The sequence below is a fragment of the Apodemus sylvaticus genome, chromosome 3 (genome assembly GCF_947179515.1).
Source record: "Apodemus sylvaticus chromosome 3, mApoSyl1.1, whole genome shotgun sequence".
Lineage (NCBI taxonomy): Eukaryota > Metazoa > Chordata > Mammalia > Rodentia > Muridae > Apodemus > Apodemus sylvaticus.
The window spans coordinates 163,425,079-163,437,067 of NC_067474.1; the positions used below are offsets into that span (position 1 = coordinate 163,425,079).

Consider the following 11,989-nt stretch of genomic DNA (forward strand, 5'->3'; position numbering starts at 1 on the left):
TTCCACCTATTCAGCACCAGGTTCTAGAGGTGCTAGCCAGTGCGATCGGGCAAGAAAACGAAAAATAAAGTGTGTCTGCACTGGAAAAGAAGGTGCGGATATGTCTTTATCAGTATAACAAATGCCTATCTGCATGGAAAGGCCAATGGGATCTAAAAAGACAGAGCAGCGGCAAGAACAAACCCTAAGTTTAACAAGGTCATGAGACAAAAAAGTAAATTATAAATTTAAATTAATAGCTGGGGAATAGATTTCAAAAGTATACTATTATAGGAGCATGAGAATAGAAAATGCTTAGGGAGAAAATGAAATCATGCTCATGGGACCACAGGTGCAATGTTTTAAGATGTCTGTCACATTCAAGATCCCAGGAGACCGACTTTCCTATCTTGTGGTACTCTACACTGAGCCACAGCCTCGGTTACTTTTTAATTTTTAAAAACAAATTGAGGTGTCAAAAATGACCACATTTGTGGACAGAAAGTTTTGTCCAAGGTGCAAAGGCACAGAGAAAGAAGAGCCCTTCCAACAAGTGACACTGAGGATATTGTAAAAATAATACGCCTCAGGCCATACCTTTTCCATGCTCCAAAGCAAACTCAAAATGGATAGCGTAGTAGGAAATGGAAAAACTCAACCAAAAGTGGGCATAACTGGGCAGCAGCTAACACAGAAACTCATACTTGGCCACAGCACAGAGAATAAATATTTGTAGAGTGCCAGCCACAAACAGGGCACACCACCAAGGCTCAGGAAAGATGGGGATCAGGGGGTGGGAAGACTTCAAAAAAAGACTCATTTTTATTTTATGTGTGTGAGTGTTTTGCCTGTATGTATGTATGTATGTATGTATGTATGTTCATATGTATGTTTGTTGGTATATATGTATATTCATATGTACGTATGTTTGTGTGTATGTATATATGCATGTTCATATGTACACATGTTTGTACATATATATGCATGCTCATATGTATGTTTATATGTGTGTGTATGTATGTATGTTCATACGTATGTATGTTTGTATTTATGTATGAGCACCATGAGTATGCAGTGCCCATGGCAACCAGAGAGGGTGTCAGAACTGCTGGAATTGGAGTTATAGATGGTTGTGAGCAGCCATGTGGGTCCTCTGCATGAGCAACAAGTCCTCTTAACCACTGAGCCATGTGTCCCTTGAGGTGAGAAAACTATAAGACAAGAGGTCGAGGAGGATCAGAAGCAATAGTATCTTCTGGACAGGAAAGGGACTCTGCACTCACGGGCTCCCAGCAGCTGTGTCTGCCTGCACAGAGCTACACAAGATCAGGCAGGTCAGCCTTTCAGCTTGGAAGTGGGAAGGGCTCATGAATCCCCCTCCCTGGCTAAGATCTGCACATTGACTGATAGCTTCTGGGAGAGGAGAGTTGGTTCTCTTCCATGGTGTGGTTTACTGTACTCAGAAGATGATCCCACACCCATGAATGTATGAGCAGCACAAACTGACCTCAGTAGGTTATGAAATGAAAGACATTTGGTGCTGGCGTTGGTGAAGGAGGTGGAGGTGGAGGTGGAGGAGGATCTGGAGGAGTTATGGGAGGAGCAGGAGAATGTGATCAAATACATTGTATCCATGTATGAAATTCCCAAAGGATATAAATGTTATTCTAAAGTGGATACAAGATCTGAATCAATATTTCACCAAAGACACGGGATGGATGGCAAATACACTCGTGAGCCTCTTGTTCATTCAGTTTCCATCACCGTGAGGTGGGCCGTTTCCCCCTACCCTGAGTTTCCAGCACAATGCTCTGCCAAACCCCAGGCCCAAACCAAAGGACCAGAAGAAGCCAAGGACTGAAAACATGATCTGAGTAAGTCCTTTCTCCTTTAGAAACATGAGAGCAGATGCCTCAGTCATTCCTCATTAGAAAAATGCAAACCAGAGACAGCAGGACCGCTACTAATCACCTATTAGAATAGCCCCCTTCATCATTCATTCATTTATTCATTCATTTGTTCATCCATCCATCCATTCATTCATTCTTCCTTCCTAAATTAAGAACAGTTTAAAAACAGCACTACCTATATGTGCCGGTTAATTTTTGTCAACGTGACACACTACAGTCATCTGGCAGAGGGCACTTCTGTCAGAATGACCTATAGGCACGTCGTTGGGTGTTTTCTCGGTTGTTAGTGTGGAGGGACGGTGTGGGCGCTGCCACCCCTGGGAAGTTCCGGGAGGTTTGGAAAGGGTGGATGAGTAAGAACAAGAAAGCAGGCCAGAGAGCCGTGTTCCTGCATGGCCACGGCTTCCGGTCCCACCTCCAGGTCCTGGGCCTCCTTCCATGATGGACTGTCACTGTCCCCAAGTTGGTTAGGGCTAGTGTTTATCCCAGTGACAGAGAAGCAAGCTAGAACATCCCGCCAAGTTTATGAGGGGATGTAGGAGACGTGGAATTCTCACTCTCACTGGGAACACAAAATGGTACAAGCAAATGGAAAAACTCACCACAGCTGCCTGGTCATTTTACTATGATGAGGCTTTTTAATCTAAGGCCAAAGTGTTTGTTCACAGCAAGAGTTACACACAAACACTTGGCTGGAGCTTTGTCAGTAAAGGTTGAACCTGGAAGCGTTGCAGACACTCAGCAATGAGTGAACAGATGGACAAAGCACGGCGTGAACACGACCCAGTGCTCAACCGTAAACTGTGGGTACACGGTGTATGTGGAATGTTAACTGTGGTAAAGCACGGGCACAATTCGAATGAGCTAGAAGGATCGACCGAGCTCCATCAAAGGGGAGCACGCTGTAAGATACCTTGGATACGAAGCTCTTAAAAAGGATGGTAGAAAGCAGAAAGTGGGTCTGGAGAGATGGCTCAGGGCTTAAGAGTGCAGCCTGCTCTAGCTGAGGACCTGGGTTCGATTCCCAGGTCCCGCCTGGGAGCTGACAGCTGTCTACAACTTCAGTACCAGGGGGTCTGATGCTCTCCTCTGGCCTCTCGGAGCACTGCATGCATGTGGTGCCCTTAAACACACACAAGCGAATGTTCACAGGCATAGAATTAAAGCAAAACAAGAACTGGAAAGTGACTGCTAGGATTGGGGGTGGGAAGCCGGATGCAGTCTGAGCTGGTTATCAGTTGTCATAAGGAAACATCCCGGGACCATTTGATGATCTTGACAGTGGACGTGTCAGGACTAATCAGCTTTAAAACGTGAAGTATATACAGTTGGCTGTGTGCCAATCACACCTCACCAAATGTTTTATTTTCTCAACCCCATACATAATAACCAAGAAGAAAAGATCTCTGACAGTCTTACTTTGATGAATTAGATAATTTTTTCCTTTGAGTTAACAAGCTGAATGTTGAACCAGTCATTTACTGTGCATACATTAATTCATGTAGCATGTACAGAGGAATTTTATGGAAAGGGGAGCTGGAGAGATGGCTCAGTGCTTAAAAGCACTTGCTGCTCCTGCAGAGGACCTGGGTTCAGTTCCCAGCACCCACACCGTGGCCTACTATTGTCTGTAATGCCAGTTGCAAGGGATCTGAGCCCTCCTCTGGCTACCGTGGGTACCACTCACACACGATAAACACATAACGCACAGAAATGCTTACAGGCAAAACACTCCAACACATAAAATAAACAAATTAATCTTTAAAAAATAAACAAACTAAAAGCAGAGAAAAAACAACAGTCTTCTGGAACTCACTCTATAGACCAGGCTGGCCTTGGACTCAGAAATCCGCCTGCCTCTGCCTCCCAAGTGCTGGGATTAAAGACATGCACCACCACTGCCCGGCAAATCAGTCATTTTAAGAGAGCAACAATGGACAGGCAAAATGGCTCAGCAGGTAAAGGTGCTTGTTGCCAAGATTGACAGTAGGAGTTCTGGAATCTGCACAGTGGAGAGGGAGAACAAATTCTTGCAAGTTGTCCTCTGACTTCCACACGTACACAGTGGCATGCATGTACACACACACACACACACACACACAAATGCAATCAAATTTTTAATAAGAAACATGAGCAGTAAGGAAGATTTGCAGCCGACTTCTCTACAGAAACCGATGGAAGTCGTGTGACAGTGGAGTGGCGGCTTTCAAACTGTAAACGAACACAGCTGCCAATCTGGAATGCCACAGAAGTGAGGCAGATTTGAAAAATGAAACTAAAATAAAGATTTTTTTCCCACTACAGGCAAACAAAACAGGAGTCACCAGCATCTAAACAGCACTCAGAGAATACTAAAAAGAGATCTTCAGACATGAGGAAAATCCCCAGAGGGACACGTGAAGCCGCAGAACAAAAAGCAACAGGAGAGGTAAAGACGCCCGTCGACAGACGGCAGAACCTGCGAGACAGAGTGGCTATGGGATTAATATGCGCGCACAACTAAAGTGCACACAACCAAACCAGGAGGGGACAGAGACCAGTAAATGCCACAGCAGTGTTCTCAGTCCCTGGTGTGATCAGTGGAGCCGTCAGAGTGCCGATCCGTGCAATTCTGGGTTAAGTCAAGGTGTGTTTTCCTCTCGTTACCAATCATACAGCAATGAAAAGGATTTTGTGAAGCTGAAAGTAGGCATTAAAATCAAGTCCTGGGAGGGGGTGCGCTAGGAAGCCACAGGGTAACAGAGGGGAGACTGGCTTTTTTACCCCTAGGGGCAAGGCCTTGAACTTAGTGGCTAAACATTTCAGCTGAGGTAGGTTGCTATCTGAAGTGTCCTCCATAGTCAGCTCCTATCAGCTGCCTTTTCTTGAGGTACTTATCCATCCATCCATCCGTCCACCCATCCATCCGTCCATCTGTCTGTCCATCCATCCATCTGTCTACTCATTCATGCCTTAGACCAATCTTTACTAAGTGGTGCCAGGCACCATGTCACTTATAGAAGTGAGCCAGAAACAAGCCCATCTCCAAACCAGATCTTTCTTGTGTGTGTGTGTGTGTGTGTGTGTATGTGTGTGTGTTCATATATACATGCTATAGTGTGCTTGTGGAGGTCAGAAGACAACTTGTGGAAATCAGCTTTCTCCTCCTACCTTATTGGTTCAAGGGATTTAACTCAGGTTATCAAGCTAGGTGACAGGCTCCACTGAGCCATCCTGCTGGCCTCTTAAATGGTACGTGTGTGTGTGTGTGTGTGTGTGTGTGTGTGTACGTGCATATGCATGTATGTCTACCTGCATGTGCCCATGTGTGTGCATGTGTGTTTGGAGACCAGAGATCAGACATCAACCTTGAGTGCCTTCCTGGTATTTTCTGCCTTGTTTTTTTTTTTCAGATTTATATTATTTTTTCTCTATGCGTATGTGTGTGTGTTTGTCTGTGGACATGACTGCAGTAACCACAGAGGCCAGAAAAGGGATCTCCTGCAGCTGTGAGCTTCCTGATGTCGGTGCTGGGAGCAGACAGACCTCCAGGCCCTCCGGGAAGGCAGCAAGCATCACCAAGCCCTTCACTACCAAGCCTTGCACCGGTTGCACTTTAACCCACTGAGTCTTACCCATCGAGTCTTCTCCTCAGGCCCCGCTCACACACAAACGCCCCAGGAACCGCCATGGGTTCGAGAGAGGGCTTGCAAGCCTACGGTTGGTTCCTAATACTGGGATTATGCCTGGGCTTTATGTGGGTCCTGGGGATCTGAACTCAGATCTTCATGCCTGCGTGGCAAGCGCTTTACTAACAGAGCCGTCTCCACAGGCCTGTTTCCTCTCCACTTCTTTAAAAGAAATATTTATTTTATATGTGTGAGCGCTTTGCTGTGTGATGTGCGTGTGCACTATGTGCGTGCTGTGTGCCTGCAGAAGCCAGCAGAGGGCAAAGGACCCCCTGAAACTGGAATCATGGAAGGCTGTGAGCTGCTACTTAGTGCTAAGAAGAGAAGGAGAACAGTAGGTGCTCTTAACTATCAAACTACCTTCTCTCTCGCTCTCTCCCTCTCTCTCTCTCTCTCTTTTTTTTTTTTTTTGGTTTTTTCGAGACAGGGTTTCTTTGTGTAGCTCTGGCTGTCCTGGAACTCACTCTGTAGACCAGGCTGTCCTCAAACTCAGAAATCTGCCTGCCTCTGCCTCCCAAGTGCTGGGATTAAAGGCGTGCGCCACCACCGCCCAGCTCCTGCTCTCTCTTCTTAATGACCAGAGTAATAGGAATCACAGTCCCATCTGTAGGGACACTGAGGACACAAAGCGATTCCGCCCACGGGCTCTATGTATATTAGCGGAGCGGGACTGCTTCCTTTCGGGCCAATCATACCTAATCCCTCGGGGACAAGAGTTTTGGAACTGTCTCCCTCCTTCAAATCTGCCATGTCTACTAATACACCGATCAAAAAAAGAGGCCTCTTGGATGGACCGGAGGATGTGCCTAACTCTGCCCAAACTTGGAGATGAAGGCTTCCTGGGGTTACAGTTGTGAGGAAGAAGATTCGGGCTTAAGAGACGCCCTGTCGCGTACATGCAGAGGCACGCACGGGGCGTGGCTGGACTCCCTACCTAGTGGACTGCTTGGCGAGCATGGCCACGTACGTGACCACGAAGCTCTGAAACTTGGCCCGCTGCTCCTCCCAGCGATCGTCCACGGAGTAGTAGTTGGGGAGCGGCGCTCCGAACAGGATCTCGCTGCGCAGAAGGGAGCTCTTCAGATTATCCACGGAGAGCCCCTCATCCACATACCAGTAGAACTCAGGGTGAGTCATGGCCAGTTCTAGGGAGCCTGCAGGGGACAGGAAACCCAGGGAGCTCGGTGCCCAGCTCCCACCAGTCCCCTCTACCACTGCACCTTCTGGGACAGAGGAATGGCTCCGAGAAGCCATAGCTTCCTGGCCCGAGCAGGCAGTTCCCGCTAGGTTTATGCTTTGGTTCCAGTTTGAACCGCACCTGATTCCGAGGCTCAGTCAGTAATCTCTTAACTCCATCTGCTGCAGACCCACCCCGCTTGTGCCTCCCTCCACCCAAACCCCATCCTTTATTGCCTTGTCTTGTTCTTCCTCAAAAAACTACCCAAAAGGCACCTTAAACCTCCATGCTCCTCTTCATCGTGGTATTTTATCAACTTGACACAAGTTAATGTTATCTGGGAAGAGGAACCTCAACTGAGGCGACACCAATATCAGATGGCTTGTGGGAACATTTTTTCTTAATTGCTACATGACAGAAGAGGACCCTACTGGAGTCAGTGCTATTCTTGGGCAGGGTGTTTAAGAAAAGAAACGGAGCAAACATGCCAGAAAGCGGCTCCCTTCGTGGCCTCTGCTTCAGTTCCTGCCTCTAGGTTCCTGCCCCGAGTTCCTGCCCTGACTTCCTTTGATGTGGGTGATAAAATAAACCCTTTGCTCTTCAAGTGGCTTGGTGGCAATAGAAACCTAACTAAGACAAATTTCCTTCCAGGTACGTTCAAACCAACTGCACCGCTAAGTCTCATTCCCCGCTTTCTCTCTCTGGACTCAACTTCCTAAATCCCACAATCCCAGTGGGCGCCCCCAGTCTGTCGCTTTCTCTCCTTCTTCATACCCAATCCCAGCTGCATATCCCACAGACATTTTGCCTGCTGGCCATGCCCTAGCTCTGCAAAATCCCATTCCATCAGTGTGCCTGCTCACCCCGGATATCCGCCAGGTCCTGGCCCATGCCGTCATAGTAGATCTTGCCACCCCTCTCGGTGGGGAAAAAGTAAGTCATGAGTGAACTAGGTGGGGAGCAGTAGGAATAGGAGCCGAGTGGCAGGTCCTTGAGCACCTCATGCGGCTTCCAGCAGAACTCCCGGAAACCTGGGTGGTCCATGATTTTCCGCTCGATCTCGTGGATAGTGACCAGCCGCTCGCTCGTGAAAATGTTGCGCTCCGCGTCACCGCGCGCCAGAAAGATGAGCTCGATTCGCCAATGTGCATGCGTCTGTGTGTTGGCGCTCACATAAGTGCGTGAGTAATCCCAGCGCGAGGCACCCCGACGGGCCCGACTCTGATTGGCTACCTGACCCTCAGGGGGCGGAGCCTCTCGGCGACGCCGCTCACTCGGATTGGCTGCGGATGTCTGAGTGGCAGGCGTGTCCCTGGGTGCTGAGCGAGGAGCTCGGGATGCAGGCCGAGAATGATTCCCCAGGTGCAGCTGCTGAAGCTGCTCTGAGATGAGGCGCTGCAGAGTCTCAGAGGTGAAGTCCGCCAGGTCGCGCCTGTTGCGCCCCCAAGATCCAAACTGGGACTTGAGTGCCAAGGCCAGGGCGTCGAAGCGCTGTGACGCCTCGTGGTTGCGGATCTCAAAGGCGTTGTAGGAGATGTCGATGTCCAGGGGCGGGTAGTAGAGGAACATGAAGGCGGACAGCACCATGGGGATGCTGCAGCCGAGGAACAGCACCAGCCCTGCGCAGCACGGGTTGGTGAAGGCCCAGCCCAGGGTACTCCAGAACCCCAAGGTCGGGGGCCTGGAGGGCAGTGTCCAGCGTCGCCAGCAGCCCTGTGCTCCAGAGTGCAGCCCTGGCCCGGGGACACCCCTGCAGACCTCATCCGAAGTCTCCTCTTCCTGCTGATCATCTTCTAGCCACACATCCTGCAGCAGGGGGTCATCCTCCGAGTCCATGCCCTAGGGGAAACGGATGGGTCAGCAGCTTTGAGAGGGGAGGCTTTGCCCAGCCTGAGTACCACCAGCAGACACCATTTCTACATTGGAGTTGCGTCATACGTTCACCAGGCTCCGGGGAAGCCAACAACACGTGTTCCTACCAGGAAAACCGCATTGTTCTTCCCCATTAAACACAGCAAGGTGATTTTGTCTTTCAAGACGAAAGAAAACGGAGAACTGGGGCTGGAGAAATGATTCAGCGGTTAAGAGCACTGGCTGCTCCTACAGGCGACCCAGGTTCAATTCCCAGCACCCACATGACTGCACACGACCGCCTGTAACTCTAGATCCAGGGGATCAGATCCTAGGGGATACCAGATACACATGTGTACGCGTACATACATACGAACAAAATAGTCATGTGCATTTTTTTTTAAAGAAGGGGGACCTGTAAGCCAATTGCAAGATAAAGGACATTTTTTCTGGTAGGTAAAAACCAGCAAGACTATATGTGTTTTTTCAGTCTTTACTGTGTTCCTCTGCCTCACTTTAGAACTCAAGGCTGCTCTGTAAGATGGTAAGAAGTGACTCCATAGCAACTGCTTGTGTATAATGAGCAACTGTGAAGGACCTTCAGGAGTTTGTCAGAGTAGAGGGAGAGAAAATGATCTCTGGAATCAGACAGGCCGTGGTTTGGGTCCTGGCAACCTGAACATTGGCAAGGCTCGGAGCCACCCTGAACTTCAGAGTTATCCTGATTAAATGGAGGCTGCTATTCTTGCCTCATAGGATTGCCGGGGGTGGGGGGGCGGAGGGGGGTCAGAAGTAGAAGGACTCTGCGATCCGTGTAGTATGTTAAGTATCATCTGTCAGCCAATTAGATTCCTTTGTTCCCTTTTGGAAATGTAACACCCTCAGTCATTGCCCAGGGGCTGTGCCAAGGCTAGGTGTCTGCCACAGAGCCCTCAGTCTATCCTCAGTTCTTCCCTGAATGCAGCAGCTGCAGCCGCTGTTTGTCAAGCTCACAGCACTTAATATGCGGCTCCCGCAACCGCAGCCCTCTGAGCACAGACAGGGGCTAGGCGCCTCTCAGTGAGATGTGAGGACTCCCGCGGGGCAGCCCAAAGGCCACCTTCTGTATCCCTGGGATAGCCAGCCCCTTGATGGAGGGAGACTCCTAATCCAGTTAGACACCAGGCAGAGAGGGAAGAGGCAGCTGGGCTGACAACGCGGCACCTCCGACTGGCATTGTCTGGAGCACTTCGCTTCAATTAGCTGGGCAACCCGGGAACAAGAGAGTGCTGTCAGTCAGAGAAAGTGAGGCAGAGATTGGAGGGAGGAGTAAGGCCATGAGAGTGAGGCAGGAGAGTGGGATAATGGGAAGTGGGGTGGAGGAGAGAGGCAGACGCGATAGAATGGCTGAGGAGACTCAGTCCAAGACTTGAAAGAAGAGGGGGAAAAATCAAGAGAATTGCCCCTTAATAGGGAGCAAAGAAGGAAAGATGTACCAAGTTCTCTCCCTCCCTCTTTCCCCTTTACCTTCCTGTATTTTTATTACATTCTATTCTCTCCTCTTCCCCACTCTGTGTAGGTGTGCATATCCCCACCCGTGGTTCCTCCACACTGTGTATGTGTGTGTATACCCACCCATGGTATGTCCACACTGTGTAGGTGTGCATATACCCATCCGTGGTTCCTCCACACTGTGTAGGTGTGCATATCCCCATCCGTGGTTCCTCCACACTGTGTAGGTGTGCATATCCCCACCCGTGGTACGTCCACACTGTGTAGGTGTGCATATCCCCACCCGTGGTACGTCCACACTGTGTAGGTGTGCATATCCCCACCCGTGGTACGTCCACACTGTGTAGGTGTGCATATACCCACCCGTGGTTCCCCCACACTGTGTAGGTGTGCATATCCCCACCCGTGGTACGTCCACACTGTGTAGGTGTGCATATCCCCACCCGTGGTTCCCCCACTCTGTGTAGGTGTGCATATCCCCACCCGTGGTTCCTCCACACTGTGTAGGTGTGCATATCCCCACCCGTGGTTCCCCCACTCTGTGTAGGTGTGCATATCCCCACCTGTGGTACGTCCACACTGTGTAGGTGTGCATATCCCCACCCGTGGTTCCCCCACTCTGTGTAGGTGTGCATATCCCCACCCGTGGTGAGCACGTGGCATTCAGAGGACACCTTGACAGAAGTCAGTCCCCTCCTTCCACCATGTGTGTTCCAGGGATTGAACCCAGGTCACGGGTTTGCCTTCCCCTCCTACTCCATCTTACCAACACTCTCGTTTGTATTCAGGTCAGCGTGTGTGTGAGCTGACGTGCAGCATGAGTGTGCACTGCCCACGGAGCTCAAATGGTGTTGGGTCCCCTGGACCTTGAGTTACAGGCAGTTGTGAATTCCTGATGTGGGCACTGGGAATGGAACACAGGTCCTCTGAAAGAGCAGTAAGTGCCCTCAACCACTGAGCTCCGCAGCTCTGCCCTTCTGGTTTTGGAGACTGGGCATCATGTAGCCAAGGCTTGCCTCAAACTCTCTATATAGCTGAGGATGACCTTGAAATCCTGACGGTCCTCCCTCTGCTCCCCAAGGGCTGGAATGCCAGTCCGTGAGCTACCACACCTATCTGGCTGATTCACTCAGTTTCAAGATCAGTCTTGCTGTGACTCAAAGCTATATCCAAAAGAAAACCCCACTTTTATAACCAGGGGGTGGGAAGGAATCCCATAGGTACATATTTTAAATACAACCCACCAAGAACGGCTATCACTGTTTCTCGGAGGATTGTGGGTGATTTCTTATTTTCTCTTTTATGCTTGTCTGTTTCCAAATTTTCTGCAAAGATCAGTACAGCCTTACTTTTGGAATCAGAAATAAATGCTATTTAGATCGTGTGTGTGTGTGTGTGTGTGTGTGTGTGTAGTGTTAGCATGCATATTTTACCAGCTGTCTTTACGTCTTCGAAGAGTCATGATGTACTTGGTGTTGGAGGTGGGGCGAGTGCTAATTAGTCTCCAAGAGGCAAACCAAGGGACCAGGATACAGTAGTGAGAAAGCAGTACAGTGGGCTGGAGAGAGGGGGAGGGGTGCAGGGGACACTCTCAGTCCCCTTGAGGCAGAAGGAACAGTCCTTCAAAGGAAAGGGAAGAAAACCACTGTCCACAAACCCTTAACAAAGGAACTGGGGGTGTGGCTCAGTTGTAGAGAGCTTGCCCAGCTTGCATTCCCTGCTTCCATCCGCAGTATCCACACACCACGTGTGGTGGTCCACACCTCTAACCTCCGCACTCAGGAGATGGAAAACAGGAGGAGCATCAGGAACTTAAAGTTCATTCTCAGCTCATTGCAAATTTGAGACCAGCTTGGGCTATATAAAACTGTATCTCCCCCCCCCCAAAAAAACCAAAACAAAATATATCAAAG

At 49.5% G+C, this 11,989-nt stretch overlaps 1 protein-coding gene across 1 annotated transcript in view; it reads right to left on the reverse strand.

Annotated features, from left to right (window-relative positions):
- Positions 1–8,570, reverse strand: part of Disp3 (dispatched RND transporter family member 3) — a 31,245-nt gene extending 22,675 nt beyond the window's left edge. The window contains exons 1-2 of the mRNA XM_052175754.1: positions 7,598–8,570; positions 6,492–6,711 (exon numbers count right to left, since the gene is read on the reverse strand). Coding sequence (XP_052031714.1) covers positions 6,492–6,711; positions 7,598–8,570 — 1,193 coding nt within the window. The remainder of the gene's footprint in view (positions 1–6,491; positions 6,712–7,597) is intronic.
- Positions 8,571–11,989: the final 3,419 nt, after the last annotated feature.